Raw genomic sequence first — 13,362 nt, forward strand, 5'->3', positions numbered from 1 at the left:
TGAATTTTCCTAACTCCAATCAACTGACTAGAAAGAGGGTTTCTCGAAGGACTACAACAGCCGCCAGGGAACTTCTGAGCCCGTGGCTGCCATTTCGGGGTTGAGAGACGGGGGACCTCAGACCTTTAAGAGCTTTATGTTCTTCGTCAACGTCTAGTTATCATCGTAGCTTATTGAGAATAAAATTACTCGTTTTTTCTATGTGGTGCCACAAGGTTAAAGAGTTTTGTGTCCTCACTGATTTGATTATTCAGATGTGATGAGGTTATCTTAGTGTGTCAAGTTTTTTTGTTGATTTAATTTTATGAAGGTGAAATCTTACACTAACATCATACTGAAAATATTGTGATTCAACAACCTGAACCTCTAAGGTATCATCCCCGCCCAACCAGGTTCATTGATCAAGGCCTCCCATCTTTCTGAATGGGCGACTAAAAGATACTTTCAAAAATCTTTCTGAAAAGGGTGACAACGTTGCTTCACTCCAGATCGACTGAATCGTATCGTTTTGGATGTACGACTCAACATTGTTGGTGCGGGACGAAGGTAGAGCGGCAAAGTCGTCAGTGAAGCGAAGCCAAGATACTGCTCCAGATAACACGACACTCCACATGGGTCCCCGGGTAATAAGCTTCAAACAGATGCAAACAGGGTAAGCCTTGTTGGTTTCCAAGATAAGCTTCCAAATGGCACTAGTCAAGGCGGCTGCCAAACGAGTCAAACATTTCCGACCTTCCGCTCAACGCAACCACAAACATTCAACCACACCTTAAATGGTTCGCGGATCGATCAGCCACCCGTACAGCAACGGCAAAGAAGCTTGAAGCAATGGCGAGACCGTTTTGCGGCCGTCGTCCCCTGTTCCTCTTCGAGGTTACGGCAGTCGCCATCCTCGCGGCGCTGTTGCCGCTGGGCGGCCATGCGCGGGTCTGCCCCCCGTGCGGCTCGACGGCGGTGCCGTACCCGCTGAGCACGGCGGACGGGTGCGGCGACCCAGCGTACAAGGTCCGGTGCGCGGCCGGCACGTCGACGCTCTTCTTCGACGCGCTCAACGGCACCTCCTACCTGATCACCTCCGTGTCCCCGGCGGCGCAGCGCCTCGTGGTCGCCCCGGCGCCGCTGGTGTCCAGCGACACGTGCGTGTCCGTGGGGGCCCCCGCCGGGCGCGGCGTGCAGCTGGACCCGTCGCTGCCGTTCAACGTGAGCTCCTCCAACACCATCATGCTCCTCAACTGCACCTCCGCGCTGCTGCGCTCCCCACTCAACTGCTCGTCCAGCTCGCTCTGCCATGCCTACGCCGACGCCGCGCGGTCGCCCTGCGCGCCGCTGCCGCTCTGCTGCACGTTCGTGGCGGGCGGGTCGTCGACGTCGCACCGGATCCGCGCGTCGCCCGAGCTCTGTAGCGCCTACACCAGCTTCGTGAACCTCGACCCCGCGCAGCCGCCGGCGACGTGGGGCGGCCGCCTCGGCCTCGAGCTGCAGTGGGCAACGCCGAGGGAGCCGCTCTGCCAGACGCAGGCGGACTGCGAGGACGGCGCCAACGCCACGTGCGCCGGCGACCCGGTCGCGGCCGGCGCGGTGCGGCGCTGCCTGTGCGTGCCCGGGCTCGCGTGGGACCCCGTCGCCGGCGCGTGCCAGCAGAGTACGTTGCCGACGAATCATTTTGGTCGAACTGAGCTCGAGCTGGTTCATTTTGGTCATTGGCTCATACCGTGATATGCTTATTTGTGCAGTTCCTTCTGATTGCGAGCGCGCTGGAGACTGCGAGGGATCAAACCGTGCGCCTCTCATCGCAGGTATTACGTCTCTCTGATTACCCTGTTTCAGTCTCATCCTTACTTGCAATTGCAAATCTAGTTTCTCCTCCGGTTCCGGTTTGCTTAGATCAGTGGTGTCATGTCAAGCGACGAACTGTTGCGGTGTGACTGTAGCTAGATATGTTCGGCTCTGACTAAAGAAAACGCCGCATTCACTACAGTTTTGGTCAACATTGGTGGCTTTCTCTCTTAGAAAAACAAGCATTGACTGGCCAGCCCTACGTTGGGTCCTCGTGCTCTGAATTTGGGCTTCGGCAGCGACTGCTGTGTGCCGCCGTGCCGTCCTAGACCAAAACTGTAGTGAATTTGGGCTTCGGCAGCGACTCGCAAATCTCATAGGTTAATCACGGAGACTTGCCGCACTTACGCTAGGGCTAGGAAAGGGCCAAGGAGATCACCTAGGACTGCTATGAATGGGCTTTCTCATGGGCCTATTCCCCCTTTTCAGATTTACGGGCCAGGGGGAGCTCCTATTTGCCACATTTTGCAGCCACGAGGATTCGAGCTCACAAACTCGGATTCATAGTGGCTGCAGCACACCACCACGCCAGACGGGTATAGCTGATTGTATGTAGCGCGAAATCTTATAAGAACTCAAAAGCAGCGTTAACATATGAAAACAATTTTGGGAAAATCAAAACATTTCATGAAAGAAATGTGATTTCTTTCTAAAATTATGAATATTTTTCAAAACAGGACCACTTTTGAAAATGATGGACAATTTTTTTGAAATAGAACATATTTCGAAAATGATGATATCTTTTTTAAAATGGAACATTTTTTGAAATTCAAAAATCAAACTTAGAAATGCGAATATGAAACTCCTGGACAAAATTCGAAAACACGAACATTTATTAAAATAATTTTTGAAACTGGAATTCTTTTTTTGAACCTCATGAAAAAAATGAAAGCATGAACATTTTTTAAAAATTTTGAACAATTTTTCTAAATGAGAACATTTTTAAAACGTGAACATATTTTAAATTGTGAACAAAATTTTGAGAATGCGATCATTTTCTGAAATTGTGAACAAAAGTTTGAACGTGCAAACATTTTTTGAAATTCCTGAACATTTTTTGAAAAATCTGACCAAATTTTGAAAAAGAGAACACTTTTTGAAATTCCAAACAATATTTGAAATTTTTAAACAAAATAAAGAGGAGAACAAAAAAAGAATAAAAGGAAACAGGAAAAATGAAAAACGCGATTTTTCTTTGAAAATGGGAACAAATGTGAAATTCCAAAACTTTTTTCGAAAATTTGAAAATGTGAACATTTTTTGAGAATCACGAACAAAATTTGAAAAAGGGAATAAATGTGAAATTCCAATTTTTTATTTGAAAATTTGAGCAAATTTGAAAACACGAACATTTTTTGAAAATCACGAACACATTTTGAAACAGCGAACAAATTTTCAAAATACAAACAAATTTTGTACATTTTTAAAAATTACAGCATTGAAAACCTGAACAAATAAATTTGAACATTTTTTAAAGCCGAACAAAAGTATTGAATATGTTGAACTTTTTCTGAAATTGCGATTTTTCTAAAGCAAAAATAAAAGAAAGAAAGAAAAATAATAATGAAATGAAAAACGCGAAAAAAAGAAACATATAATAGCCAATCTCTAGCATGTATAGGACACTAGCATTGCGGAGCTCCGGTGTCTAGCAGCGCAGGTCAAAGCGTGGGAGGTTTGAGGTTCGATTCCTTGTTCGGTCATTTTTTGCGGGATTTTTTCTGTATGAAGCACCCGTCATGCCCCCCCCCCCCTGTCTCCGCCACTGCTTCCTGGCACATGAGATCCATCTATCATTGGGAATCTGAAACACATAAAAAAATTCTTCTCTTTTCTTATCTTTCTTTTGCCCCCTCCCAAAAGTCCATAAGAGCAACTTTAGCACAATCGCCATATTGGACCGAGAAGGAGACGTAGAGCGACGACGGAATGGACACAAATCCGGCTTCGGGAGAGGGAGGCACGGAGCTCAAATTTTCCGCCCATCTATGGTTGTTCAGTTGGAGTGTCATTTCAACTTTCAGTTTCAGAAATATTTCAGTGACAACAAAAATCTTTGAAATACAGTAAATTTCACTGATTTTGGTTTGCGTTTCGGCCAAATATTCACTTGAATTCAACCAAAAATTTGAATTAAAAAATATTTTCTACAAAAATATTTAAATCGTCTTTCTAAATCCCAGTCAACTGAGACCTTGTTATGTCTCAGTCAGATCTTACATTGAGATCCATGTAAATTTTTCTTTTCAGTTTTTTTTCTTTCTCTTTCTTAATGTTATGTCACTTGTTTAAGACTTGATTGCCACCCCCATATTTGAATTCATGTGTACTACTAAAATTGTTGAAATGTTTTGGCGAAAAGTTGAATATTTCAATGCCTACTGAAACTACTGAAATTCAGTGAATCTCATCGAAATATCAATGAAAGCGGGATAGTGTGAAAATTGAGTGGGTAGCCATTTTGGGAGGTTTAGGTGCCCTTTTGGGCCTTTTTTTTGTTACACCTAGCACCCAAAACTGTTAATGGACTGCTACTCCTAAATTTACTGGCTTATATATGCACCTGTATTATACTTCCTTCATTCCATAATACAGTGCATATAGATTTTATAAAATAAACAAACTTAGCAAATTTTGACCAAGTGTACGAAGAAAACTATTGATATCTACAATACCAAACATATACAATAAGAAAACTTAACTCACTACGTATGCAATGATATGCATTTGGTATTCTGAATATTTTTTCTCTATAAACATGGTGAGCTTGACTTTTGCAAAAATCTATACGCACTACATTATAGAATGGAGGAAGTATAACATTTTTTATCTGCACAAACTGCTGGATAGACGAGAAAAAAAATAGATTTCTCAGCACAGCTTGCTAGACGCAAATGTTGCCCTGTTCGAAACAAAATTGGAGATCGGAAATCTTATATCTTATATTTACTAATTGGAAGCACCATACGAGACATCACGTTAATCCTTTTGACCATCCGATTAATATATGGTTCATCTATAGTCATAGGATGAAACAGGAGACCAGCTCTCCTATCCCGCGTACAGGAGTTCTCTGGTCTCTCTTTGTTTTCTTCAAAATAAAAAAGTTATGCATTATCCCTTGAAAATAAAGCCCGAGCACCATCTAACCTTTCTCTCTTTTGTTTACTACATTTGCGTGATGCATGCGTGAGCGGTGAATTATATTTTTAGAGTATGTGTTCTGTATTTTCTCTGGAAGGATGCAACTGCTGATGCTAACGTCCACATATGTACCAATCAATTATTCTATAGAATGTGTTGTGAGCAGAAAAAAGAAAAACTGTGAAATATTTCTCATAATAATTATATCAAGTACTCCACTTTAATATTCGGGAGTAGATTTTTTTTTTCAAAACTGTTCGCGACTTCTAAAGAGTGCTGTTGATAGTGGAAACTCCATTTTGACCTAAATATTTCAAACATCTGTTCTGATATTCATATAAATTTTATTTAAATTACATGATTAAGAAATAAACATACAGATAATCCATCCTACATGCTTTGATTTGAAAAATAAAATATGACAATGTGATTTTTCTGTTCAATGTATAGAATATTACTTTGACATTTTATAAAAGACTATTCACTATATGGTCGAACATGAAACTAAATGATCACATCGCTATAGCGCACTTCTGCATGGATGTCACGAACACTAACTGAAGATGAAATCTAGACTTTCATTCATTCTTTTTCTAGAACTTCTACAAATTCATAGGATATTTATAAATGAATTGAACAAACATGAGTCTCTATTCCTATATATAAGACGTCTTATATTTACAAACAAAAGGTGTAACATCTATCAATCTGTGGTCAAGTGCGCCATGACACAATATGTATATAGAAGGAATATAACTCATTTATAAATGCATGAAAAACAGTAACATGCATTTAGCTAATATTATTTCAAACGAGTGTTTTCTAATTTTGCCCTGACATTTCTAATGTGTACAATTTTAGGCATACAATATATATCCAAAGTGCTAACCCGTGCAGGTGCACGGGTTGCCGACTAGTGCACATAACTGCTTTTAAGTCAATCGACTAGAATTTCCTTCCTGAGAGAATTTCCTTCCTGAGTTAAGTCACTGGATTGGATCAATCTGAGCAGTAAATTTGCAATGCAGGGATAGTGTGCGGCCTGGGCGGCGCCCTGCTACTGATAGCGGCAGGGCTGTTCCTCTACCGGCGGCAGAGGCGCATCCAATTAGCCCGGGAGAGGTTGACCAAGGAGCGCGAGGACATCCTGAACGCGAACAACTCCAGCGGCCGCACCGCCAAGAACTTCACCAGCCGCGAGCTGAAGCGCGCCACGGCCAACTTCTCCCGCGACAACCTCCTCGGCGTCGGCGGCTACGGCGAGGTCTACAAGGGCGCGCTCGCCGACGGCACCCTGGTCGCCGTCAAGTGCGCCAAGCTCGGCAACACCAAGTCCACGGACCAGATCCTCAACGAGGTGCGCGTGCTGTCGCAGGTCAACCACCGCAGCCTCGTCCGCCTCCTCGGCTGCTGCGTCGACCTCCAGCAGCCGCTCATGGTCTACGAGTTCATCCCCAACGGCACGCTCGCCGACCACCTCTACGGCGCCATGAGCCAGCCGCCGCTCCCGTGGCGCCGCCGCCTCGCCATCGCTCGCCACACGGCGGAGGGCATCTCCTACCTGCACTTCTCCGCCTCGCCGCCCATCTACCACCGGGACATCAAGTCCAGCAACATTCTCCTCGACGAGCAGCTCGACGGCAAGGTCTCCGACTTCGGGCTCTCCCGGCTCGCGGAGCCCGGGCTGAGCCACGTCTCCACCTGCGCGCAAGGGACGCTGGGCTATCTCGACCCGGAATACTACAGGAACTACCAACTCACGGACAAAAGCGACGTCTACAGCTTCGGGGTGGTGCTGCTGGAGCTGCTCACGGCAAAGCGCGCCATCGACTTCGGCCGCGGCGAGGACGATGTCAACCTCGCCGTGCATGTGCAGCGGGCGGCGGACGAGGAGCGGCTCCTGGACGTGGTGGACCCAGCAATGAAGAATCACGCCACGCAGCTGGAGCTCGACACGATGAAGGCGCTCGGGTTCCTCGCGCTCGGTTGCCTCGAGGATCGCCGGCAGAACCGCCCGTCCATGAAGGAAGTCGCCGACGAGATCGAGTACATCATCAACATTGAGGCAGGGGCCGCTGCCGTGGAGCCGCAGCAAAACGTATGATCGATGACCGGGAATCCGTGATACATCGATCTAACTTGCATGTCTTCGATGTTGTACGCTAGGGTAATAGGGTTGAGATAAATGACGCTTAATATGTACTAAGAGCACTAGAGTCTACAATTACTCCCTTTGTCATCTGCTCCTATATACAAGGTCTTGTTCTAAGTCAAAAAGAACATCAACACCTACATTATCAACCTTTGAGAAGATTATTATCGAGCATTGTATACCTGAGACCCCATGAGCTCGCGAGTATGGCTAGGGTTCATCCTCCGTCTCTGTGGATGGAGAACCCACCTCAATCGACCATGGGTTGATTGTTGATGACGTTTCTCTGTTTGAGCTGAAATAAAGCTAGTCATGATTACCTAAAAAAACTTAGTCAGACACTCCCTTAAACATATTCTTAACGTTTTCGCCCTTGCTGTAATACGCACTAAGGTTAAGACACATATTTTAGGACAGAGGGAGTATTAACTTTCGCAAAACCACTTTCCTTACTCTTAACACCTTCTTCTGTCACATTTGCCTACTCAATTTCACGAGCTCTCACGGTTTGGTACTCCCTTCGTTCACTTTTGTAAGTCCTTTAAAACAACTCAAAACGGACTGCTTTGCACATTGTCTGAAATGTCTTCAAGGTCTTATAAAAGTGAACAGAGGGAGCACATGATTTGGCGAGAAATTAGGGTTCTAGAGGTAAGAGGCGAAGGGGATCAGGGCAGAATGGAAGGAGAAGTAGTAACTATGTCCAGTCAACTTCGTACCCTCATTAGTGACATTTTTTGCGGGGAATCACTAGTGGCCCTTGGTCGAGCCTAAGCACTCTGCTCACTATCATCTCCCAGAGCGACAAGGTAAGAAGCGAGGCTGTAGTGGGCCGGCAAAATAGGATAGCGTGTTTTTGTTACGCGGTTGTGTTTCGTTCATTTTTTCATTTTTGAAATATTTTAAATACATATATTTCAAAAGTTAATTCACATGAATTTTTAAAAAGGTTAATCGCACATACAAAAAATGTCCACATAACTTTTAGAAAAGATTGATAGTATTATAAGAATGTTCGTCATATTTAAAGAATGCTCACATGTTTCAAACAAATGTTCATGCCATTTTTCTAAAATGTTTATACATTGTAAAAGTGTTTCCATAACTAAAAAAATATTTTTCATATGTTCAAAAAAAATGTGCTCCCTCCAATCTGAATTAATTGACGTGCCCTCTATACAATGTAAGCAAGACATTATATAGAGGTTGTGTCAGTTAATTCGGATCAGAGGGAGTATTAACTTTCGCAAAACCACTTTCCTTACTCTTAACACCTTCTTCTGTCACATTTGCCTACTCAATTTCACGAGCTCTCACGGTTTGGTACTCCCTCCGTTCATTTTTGTAAGTCGTTTAAAACAATTCAAAATGGACTGTTTTGCACATTGTCTGAAATGTCTTCAAGGTCTTATAAAAGTGAATAGAGGGAGTACATGATTTGGCGAGAAATTAGGGTTCTAGAGGTAGGAGGCGAAGGAGATCGGGGCAGAATGGAAGGGGAAGTAGTAACTATGTCCAGTCAACTTCGTACCCTCATTAGTGACTTTTTTTTCGCGGGGAATCACTAGTGGCCCTTGGTCAAGCCTAAGCACTCTGCTCACTATCATCTCCCAGAGCAACAAGGTAAGAAGCGAGGCTGTAGTGGGCCGGCAAAATAGGATAGCGTGTTTTTGTTACGCGGTTGTGTTTCGTTCATTTTTTCATTTCTGAAATATTCTAAATACATATATTTCAAAAATTAATTCACATGAATTTTTAAAAAGGTTAATCGCACATACAAAAAATGTCCACACAACTTTTAGAAAAGGTTGATAGTATTAGAAGAATGTTCGTCATATTTAAAGAATGCTCACATGTTTCAAACAAATGTTCATGCCATTTTTCTAAAATGTTTATACAATGTAAAAGTGTTTCCATAACTAAAACTATATTCTTCATACGTTCGAAAAAATGTGCTCCCTCCAATCTGAATTAATTGACGTGCCCTCTATACAATGTAAGCAAGATATTATATAGAGGTTGTGTCAGTTAATTTGGATAAGAGGTTTTCCCCGACGTTGATGTAACATATCGCCATGTCCCGTTGTTGTATCCCTCCACCGCGCGCCTGCGTGCCGTCTGGTTGGTCTAGACTACCTTTCCCTTTCTGAACTTGTACTTTTGGCTTGTAACCGCCCATCATATTTCTTTCATGAGTAATTCCTTGTCTCTGCAATTGCTCAATGCTAAACTATCCCTGTTACCCTCTAGCAGGATGGTTAGACCCATTGGTCATGGTCGTGGTGCCAACGCTCCACCACCGCCCGAATATATGGCGGGAATGATACAACAGTTTGAGCTGAATTACCAGTTTATGGAAGGATTCGTTGCTCAGTTTCCGCGACCCAATATGAATCAGCAGCCAGCCCCAGTGACACTACAAGACTTTACGCACCTCAACCCTGCCATCTACCGCAGCTCAACTCAGCCCCTTGATGCTGATGATTGGCCCATGACATCACTTATGAGATGGAGTCCGCTAGTGTTGCCCCTGCCAGCTATGTCACTTTTGCATCCTACTACCTGAAAGGTCCCGCTGCTCAATGGTGGGATAGCCACAGGTGTTCTTTACCTATTGGAACAACCATCACTTGACCGGAATTCCAAGCTGCTTTCCGTGCCCACTTCATTCCTCGGGGAATCATGGACAAGAAGAAGCGAGAGTTCCACAACCTCACTCAGGGAAACAAGACTGTGGATGCTTATCAGCAGGAGTTGCTAACTTGTTCCTCTATTCGGAAGAAGAAATTGCTATTGATGCATGTAGACAGAAAAAGTTCCATGATGGACTTCAAGCTGATATCAAGCTCGCGCTCCTTGTGCATGACTTTACTGATTTCTTCACCTTGGTGAACAAGGCCATTCAGGTCAAGACAGGTCTACAGGAACACCAGGGATCCCTCAGGCGCAACCGTGACGCTGACTCATCTTCGGGCCCGTCCTCGCAGAACCGTTGGATATGGATCCCCCACAACATGTATCGTTCAACTGCACCTGCACCAAGACCGTCGTATGCTGCACCTCGTCTGCCTCCTCCACCACCCAGGCAGCCAAGACTTCATGTTGCACCACCTCGAGCTCCTGCTCCCCGTCCCAATGACGGGTTGTGCTTCAAGTGTGGCCGTCTAGGTCACAATGCCAGAGAATGCCCTTAGAATCAGTACCAGCTTGCGCTACCTCCAACTGGCCGTGGTAACAATCAATGAGGGAGTCCTGGACTAAGGGGTCCTCGGACAGCTGAACTGTTGGACTATGAAGATACAAGACAAAAGACTTCGTCCCGAGTCCGGATGGGACTCTCCTTTGCGTGGAAGGCAAGCTTGGCAATTCGGATATGTAGATTCCTTTCTCTATAACCGACTTTATGTAACCCTAGCCCCTCCGGTGTCTATATAAACAGGAGGGTTTAGTCCGTAGCACAACAATCATAACTTCATAGGCTAGCTTCTAGGGTTTAGCCATTAGGATCTCGTGGTAGATCAACTCTTGTAATACTCATATTCATCAAGATCAATCAAGCAGGAAGTAGGGTATTACCTCCATAGAGAGGGCCCGAACCTGGGTAAACATTGTGTCCCCGCCTCCTGTTATCATCAGCCTTAGACGCATAGTTCGGGACCCCCTACCCGAGATCCGCCGGTTTTGACACCGACATTGGTGCTTTCATTGAGAGTTCCACTATGACGTTGAAGATAGGGTTGATGGCTCTCCTTGTTATCAAGGACAACATCACCTCCGGAGGAACTCTAGACTCAGGACAGGCCCTCCGACTTGGCGGCTTCATCAAGACCGCCCCTTCGGCCGTGGAGCCGATGATGACTTCTCGGGTCATCAAAAATCGCCTCCGCATCAGCTCAGAAAACTCCGAGCAGATAGATCCGATGGAGTTGGCGTCTTTAAATGAACTCCTGGATCGCATCGCCGCCTTGAGAGTCGCTACGGACTATGATCGGATTGGGCTTAAACCCGACCAGAGAGAGATTGAATCTCCGCCGGTCACCCATCAGGTAGCGGTAGTGGAGGAACAACGCGATAACTCTCCCTCTATATTGAGGACGAATTATGTTCGGATTTCCGAAGTCACAGAGCTGGATACCCACCCGCAGGTAGGTACACCTCCTATCCCGAACCTAGAGTCGGACTATGGGCCGGAAAAATTAGCTCATAGTCCGGAGCTTGAGCTGTCAAGCTCGGAAATTTCTCAAGCTCCGGATCATAGATTGGGTCAGGGATCGGATTTAAAACCACCCACCCACCCAGAGGCAAGTGATCTTATCCATGTCATGCAGTAGTCCGAGGAAACGGTCCATCACTTCTGGGCCAGATTCCGCCTTGTCAAGGACAGGATCAAGGACTGCCGCGATGAGGACGCAATCTCATTATTATGCAAAAACTGCACGGACGAGGGAATCCTCAATGCAATCAATCATCGTCACGTATCTCACTTCGCTGACTTGGCAACCATAGTATAGAAGAACTGCGCAATGGAAAGTGCCTGGAAAACTCAGGCAACCTCTTGGGAGGCATCAGTTTCCACTAAACCCCTCGCCCGGACAAAAAGGGTGCACCCTCGTCGGTCGCCTGATCCAGTAACTAAAAAACCAAAGCCCATTACAGGGCGCGGAACCGTCCTAGAGGGATGGCTCGATAGGCCATGCAAGATACACACAACATTGGATAAAATGCCAACCCACAGCCTTAGGGCATGTTGGATACTCCGGCAGGTGGCCAAGAGCGGCGAGGATCTCCTCATCAAAAATACCACAGAGCAACATCCCACGGAAGACAACAACCATACAGTGCTGACAGTCTTCGATACTTTTGCCTCAAACAATAGGAGAAAAAGGGCACTCCACGGCCTCGCTGAAATCTGCCAAGTTGCAGCAATAAACCCCTGGAACGACATGACCATAACTTTCAATGCCAGTGACGAGCCAAAATTCAGGACAGTCCGGGCATCTGCCGCGCTGGTCCTCAGTCTAATCGTGGACAGTTTCTGGCTTACCAAAGTTCTCATGGACTGCGGCAGCGGACTAAACCTCATTTACAACGAAACTCTCAACAAAATGGAAATAGATAGGAGCCGCATTGAGAGAAGTAATACGACCTTCTGAGGAATTATCCCAAGTCGGGAGGCGTGATGTGCGGGAAAAATCACACTCGATGTGGTATTCGACACGCCGAAGAATTATCAGTCCGAAGAGATAACCTTTCAAGTGGCCCCTTTTAACAGCGGATATCACACCCTTTTAGGGTGAGATGCATTTACGAGCTTCCAAGTTGTACCCCATTATGGGTACATGAAGCTCAAGATGCCCGGGCCCAATGGAATCATCACTCTCGCCAGTGATCCAGACATAACACTCCGCGCCGAAAATAAAACCGCCGCCTTAGCCCTCGAGGCATTATCTGAAGCCCTCACGGCTGAAGAATTAACCGCATTGCGCTCCACGATGGATAGGGACGACGTGATACTTGATAAGAGACCCAAATCCACCTCCTTCAAACCAGCAGACGAAATAGTCAAATTCCAGGTCCACCCAACGGACTCCACGAAGACAACATCCATCGGGGCACAACTGGACCCCACGGTCGATGCCGCATTGCGAGCGTTCCTACGCGAAAACTAGGATATATTTGCCTGGCACCCCTCTGACATGCCAGGAATCCCACGCGGACTGGCCGAACATAGCCTAAACATATTGAAGGGATACAAGCCGGTCAAGCAAACATTACGACGCTTTTCCGAACCCAAACGACAAGCCATGTGAGAGGAGCTAGCCAAGTTACTCGAGGTCGGATTCATCATAGAGATAAAACATCCAGACTGGCTAGCAAACCTGGTGATGGTACCAAAGAAGGATAAATCCTGGCGCCTATGCGTCGATTTCAAAGACCTCAATAAGGCTTGCCCTAAGGATCCATTTCCCCTCCCCCGCATTGATCAGATCGTCGATGCTACCACAGGACATGACTCACTGTGCTTCCTTGACGCATACTCCGGATACCATCAAATCAAGATGAAGGAGTCCGATCAAGCCGCAATAGCATTTATCACCCCTTACGGGCCTTTCTGCTTCAACACTATGCCTTTCGGGCTTAAAAACACCGGTGCCACCTATCAACGCATGATTCAGACATGCCTGGAGAAACAAATCGGCAAGACAGTTGAAGCATACATGGATGACGTA

General features: G+C 45.8%; 1 protein-coding gene across 1 annotated transcript; it reads left to right on the forward strand.

Moving 5' to 3' along the window:
• Nucleotides 1-712: 712 nt before the first annotated feature.
• On the forward strand, nt 713-7,432 carry LOC119275205 (wall-associated receptor kinase-like 20). The gene is made up of 3 exons (XM_037556007.1): nt 713-1,642; nt 1,734-1,796; nt 6,009-7,432. The coding sequence occupies exons 1-3, from the start codon at nt 829-831 to the stop codon at nt 7,082-7,084; spliced, it is 1,953 nt and encodes a 650-aa protein (XP_037411904.1). The 5' UTR covers nt 713-828; the 3' UTR covers nt 7,085-7,432.
• The last annotated feature ends 5,930 nt before the right edge of the window (nt 7,433-13,362 follow it).

This window comes from Triticum dicoccoides, chromosome 3B (genome assembly GCF_002162155.2).
Source record: "Triticum dicoccoides isolate Atlit2015 ecotype Zavitan chromosome 3B, WEW_v2.0, whole genome shotgun sequence".
In the NCBI taxonomy this organism is placed as follows: Eukaryota; Viridiplantae; Streptophyta; class Magnoliopsida; order Poales; family Poaceae; genus Triticum; species Triticum dicoccoides.

Coding starts and splice junctions, on each gene's coding strand:
- LOC119275205 (XM_037556007.1), top strand. CDS start 829: ATGGCGAGACCGTTTTGCGGCCGTCGTCCCCTGTTCCTCTTCGAGGTT. Junction 1,643..1,733: donor CGCCGGCGCGTGCCAGCAGA/GTACGTTGCCGA, acceptor TTATTTGTGCAG/TTCCTTCTGATTGCGAGCGC. Junction 1,797..6,008: donor CCGTGCGCCTCTCATCGCAG/GTATTACGTCTC, acceptor TTTGCAATGCAG/GGATAGTGTGCGGCCTGGGC.